The sequence below is a fragment of the Triticum dicoccoides genome, chromosome 5A, assembly GCF_002162155.2.
Source record: "Triticum dicoccoides isolate Atlit2015 ecotype Zavitan chromosome 5A, WEW_v2.0, whole genome shotgun sequence".
Taxonomy (NCBI): Eukaryota; Viridiplantae; Streptophyta; class Magnoliopsida; order Poales; family Poaceae; genus Triticum; species Triticum dicoccoides.
Window position 1 is genome coordinate 87,536,235 of NC_041388.1, and position 3,957 is coordinate 87,540,191.

General features: G+C 45.9%; 1 protein-coding gene across 3 annotated transcripts; it reads right to left on the reverse strand.

Annotated features, from left to right (window-relative positions):
• Positions 1-519: 519 nt before the first annotated feature.
• On the reverse strand, positions 520-1,994 carry LOC119297042. 3 transcript variants are annotated; one of them, XM_037574997.1, is made up of 3 exons: positions 1,780-1,994; positions 1,485-1,594; positions 520-1,382 (listed from the first exon to the last, which is right to left on the reverse strand). In XM_037574997.1, the coding sequence occupies exons 2-3, from the start codon at positions 1,563-1,565 to the stop codon at positions 843-845; spliced, it is 621 nt and encodes a 206-aa protein (XP_037430894.1). In that variant the 5' UTR covers positions 1,566-1,594; positions 1,780-1,994; the 3' UTR covers positions 520-842. The 3 variants fall into 3 exon arrangements, with proteins under 3 accessions (XP_037430894.1, XP_037430895.1, XP_037430893.1); XM_037574998.1 differs by having other exon boundaries at positions 1,485-1,614; XM_037574996.1 differs by having other exon boundaries at positions 1,485-1,597; positions 1,780-1,993.
• Positions 1,995-3,957: the final 1,963 nt, after the last annotated feature.

The window sequence follows — 3,957 nt, forward strand, 5'->3', positions numbered from 1 at the left end:
CGTTTGATTAGGAATACTCCCTTTCCTTGCTAATTATGCAACCATGGATGCATTTTTTCCCCGCAAAAAAAATTGGATGCATTCTTTTCACTTCTTTTCGGCACTCCCCGTTTTTTAAATCTGCAACTTCTTTCGAAACTTTTTGCTGGAACTCGATCTAGTCCATCAGGATATCAAATTATCAATCATGAGAGACGAGAGAGAAAGGTCAACTCGTCCATAACTTATCTCCACCATTTTGTAATTCTGTTCAAAACATCTGAATTCCATGTTAATTTGCAACTCTACATGACCAAATCTATTGTCCTTGTCCATCAACAACTGTAACCTTTTGCACTGTAAACGTAGCCTCCTTCTCCCTATGTGGTATGTGCCACTATTCACTTTTCATGCTTTCTATACTAGTTTCTCTGCACTTCTGTTCCTCACTTTTTTACTGCAATTGACCTTTTTCCTGTGAACCTTTGCATGCATGCACGCATCAAAAAATGGAGTACAAATCATGAACATGGCATATTATTCATCAATTCACACCAGTCTCGGCTCTGAACATCGATGACTAATCAATCAGCATGCACTCATTTGTCATGATTAACTAATTAGCAGCAGCTTGGGATGAGGATCGGAATTCAGAACCCGGTCCTCCCCGAGCTCCATCAATGGCACACATCTAAGCAACAGCAAAAAGGGAAAGAAAAGATAAGGAATACTCATGGCTACTTGCTTCTACAATGCAACACAAGCTACTAAGTAGTACAACGCGATCATGCCATGGCCATGGCCATGGCTTGGATGGTGATGATGATATATATGATCAACGAGCTTCGAAGGAGTTGATTCGTTCATGTCATCCTGAGGCTGAGGTACTGGCACTGCACCAGCTGCCAGGGCGACTGGTGCTGCTTCATCGCCTCCGCCACGCCGAGGTCGAACGTCATGGCTCTCTGGCACGGCGGCGGTGCCGCCACCCCCGGGTAACCGCCGTGGAGCTCAACCCCGAAGGCGCTCTCCGAGTACTCGGCCGACGACGGCGGCGACGACGAAAGGCTCGTGCCCCCGGAGCAGTCGGAAGCGAAGGGGGAGGAGAAGCCGCCGGCGCCGTCGTGTTTGGCCTGTCCTCTCTTGCTAACGTTGTTCTTGCGGGCGGTGCCGGAGCCGGTCCTCCTCCCTCCCACGGCGAGCGTCAGTTCCAGCTCAGCCCCGGTGCCGCAGCCGTCGTCGTCCTCGTCGGCGGCGCCAACGATGTACTCGTCGGCGGGGAGCTGCAGGTTGAGCGCCCGGCGTGGCTGCTTGTTGCCGCGCCGCCGCGGCTGCCGGCGGGTGCTGAGGTCGGCCCCCATGAGCTGTGTCTGGATGCGGTACAGGCGGTGCAGCTCGTGAACCTGCGCAAGGTGATTAGCAACGCAAATGATTAGCAGTTCATAGCACGCAACAGTTTGCTATATCTGGTGAAGAAGAACCGAAGAAGATTAATTGCTACGTACCTGTTGCCTGAAGGTCTCCTCATGCTTGAGCATGGCCATCTTCATGACCTCCATGTCACATTGCCTCACAAACTTGCCCATCTCTCCTCAAACTCAAACTTGCTCTAAGCCTGCTGAAATGTGGAAGAACCTATAATTAAAATTTCAAAAACTTCTAAGCATCCATCTAAAGGAAGAAACTCTGGTCATGCTTGACAGCATGATTCATGATGGTGAACATCCTCTGACTCTTCCAGAGATGCAAACAGCATGTTTGACAAGTATTGCTCATGCAAACCACAGAGAAGTAACTGACCTGTAAATATAAGCCAAGAACTGTCCTCTCCCTTGTCTATCTAGCTAGCTCTCTTCAGCTCGCTCCTTCTACACTCAAACTTGCAAGGGACAAGCAAGATAGAACGGAGCAAAGACTAAAGATCAGGTGTTGATGCTGAAACTGGGAATGGAAGTTGCAGTTGCAGGGGAGGTGCTCATTTATAAACACAGCTGCTTGGCTGCCTCCAATGGCGAATGCCTGTCACTGGACACTAGGTAGACACATATTTTTGCTTTTGGCAGCCCACCTTTTTGGCATGCCAAGCAACAAGAGACCCAGTGGCACGCACTTGCATGAAGGACGGCCAGGCACTGCCCCTCCAAGAGCAGACAGCCCCTGCAAGAGCCTTGTTTAATCCTGGGTTGGCCCCACCTGCAGAAACTGCTGCTAATATTAATCCTGATAGCTCAGGAGGAGGAGTGCATTTCAAACAGTGCGTGTGCACTTTGTGTGTGATGCAAAACTATACTACTTCAATGTTTCCATGTGACATGCATGGTGTTGCCCTGATCATTGGCATGCCCAAATGCAGGATATGGATATGCATGTACCATGCATTGCTTCAGCCTCCAGCTCCATTTAGTACTAGTATATCTTTGGAACTTTGTGTATGTATGTGCAAACAAGCAAGCAAGCAAGCAACAACCTAGTAAGATGGAGCTGTCAGATTGTCACTGAAAACAAGCAAAGGTACATGGTATGATTCATAATATCCACTTGGCCTGATGATGAACATTGCATGTACATGTGTGCTCTACTGCCTGCATTATTAACTATTGACCCCCACAGGCATTGTACATTTGATAGTATCTCTGCATATATTTGCTGTATATCGGTTGTATGGAGATCTAGTACACGATATAGGGGCATGCAGACAGGTTCTTGCCCAACTGTTGCATGGCATGGCGCCTCCTGTCCTGACAAATCAAAAGACTATTTTGAGGGATGGTAGCAGCAACAGTTTGTGTGTTGGCATTGCATGAAAACCAAGCAGGCAGGCAGGCAGGCAGAAACTGAGACTGAAACTGAAGGAGAAGATAAAGCTTGATGCAGACACATCCCTTGCAGAGGAAGCATCAAAGCATGCATGCATGTCTGCACTGCTACTACTAGTATTAAGTTTGGCTTTGCATAGTAATATATTTCAGTTAATTAAGGAGTTCCTTCATCAGCCACATTACTTGGGAGCCAAAACCAAGAAAGAAATTGCAATATTCAGGCAGTTGCTTAGCATTACAACAGTGATTAGTGTTACTAATAGGAGTATACTATACTGATTAAAAAGCCTAAGCAAAGGGGACGGATAGTCCAAGGGACAAGACAATGGAGCACGCTTTGCCGGTGGAGGGAGGCGCAGCCGTACGGCGTGGTGGGCCAGAGGGAGGCACTCCAGCTTTCTCGGCTTTCTTTCGGTCTTCTCCCTAGTGCAAAGGCTTTTAAACATATGGATAGATAGATAGATAAAACTTGTCTCTCACCAGAAAAACTAGCAAAGCATTTTGATTTACTGATGGCTATCTTTGGAAACTGCAAAACGGGCCCTGGTTTCTCGGGTCCCATTTACAAAAATAATTGAAAACAGCATTTAAAAGTTTTAGAAGATTATGAAATAGTTTGCACATTTATATTTGCATTCTTACTAGTAAGTGCATGTAATTTTCATACAAAAATATGCTTATTTGAGGGCTACCAAAAGAAAAAAAATATGTCTATAGCAGATGCATTGTTCACTACTATTATAGACACAAAACAATTCTTGTGCAGCTCGCAAATGAGAACATGTGGAATTTTTCAAAAATTAATCAATCTTGATAATGCAAAGGAACATATAGATAGAAAGATAGCTACAACCGGCAAAACCCCGATAACAATTCTCCACAACACTAGCCAACACAAAGAAAAGAAAGAGAAAGCGAAAGCGGAACCATGGATCATATGACCCCAAAAAATCTACACTACCATGCACAGATATCCAATCTATGCACACAATAACCCATGGCTTATCCTCCGCTTTGATCTTGTCCTGAAGCCCATGAGTTGAAGTGTAGGTTTGGTCAAAGCCTCTGCTATTTTGTTCTCACCAAATAAACCTAACAGCCAATATGAATGGGGAATCCAGAGTTCTTTTGCTAGCACATGGGGACCTTGAGCATGCAC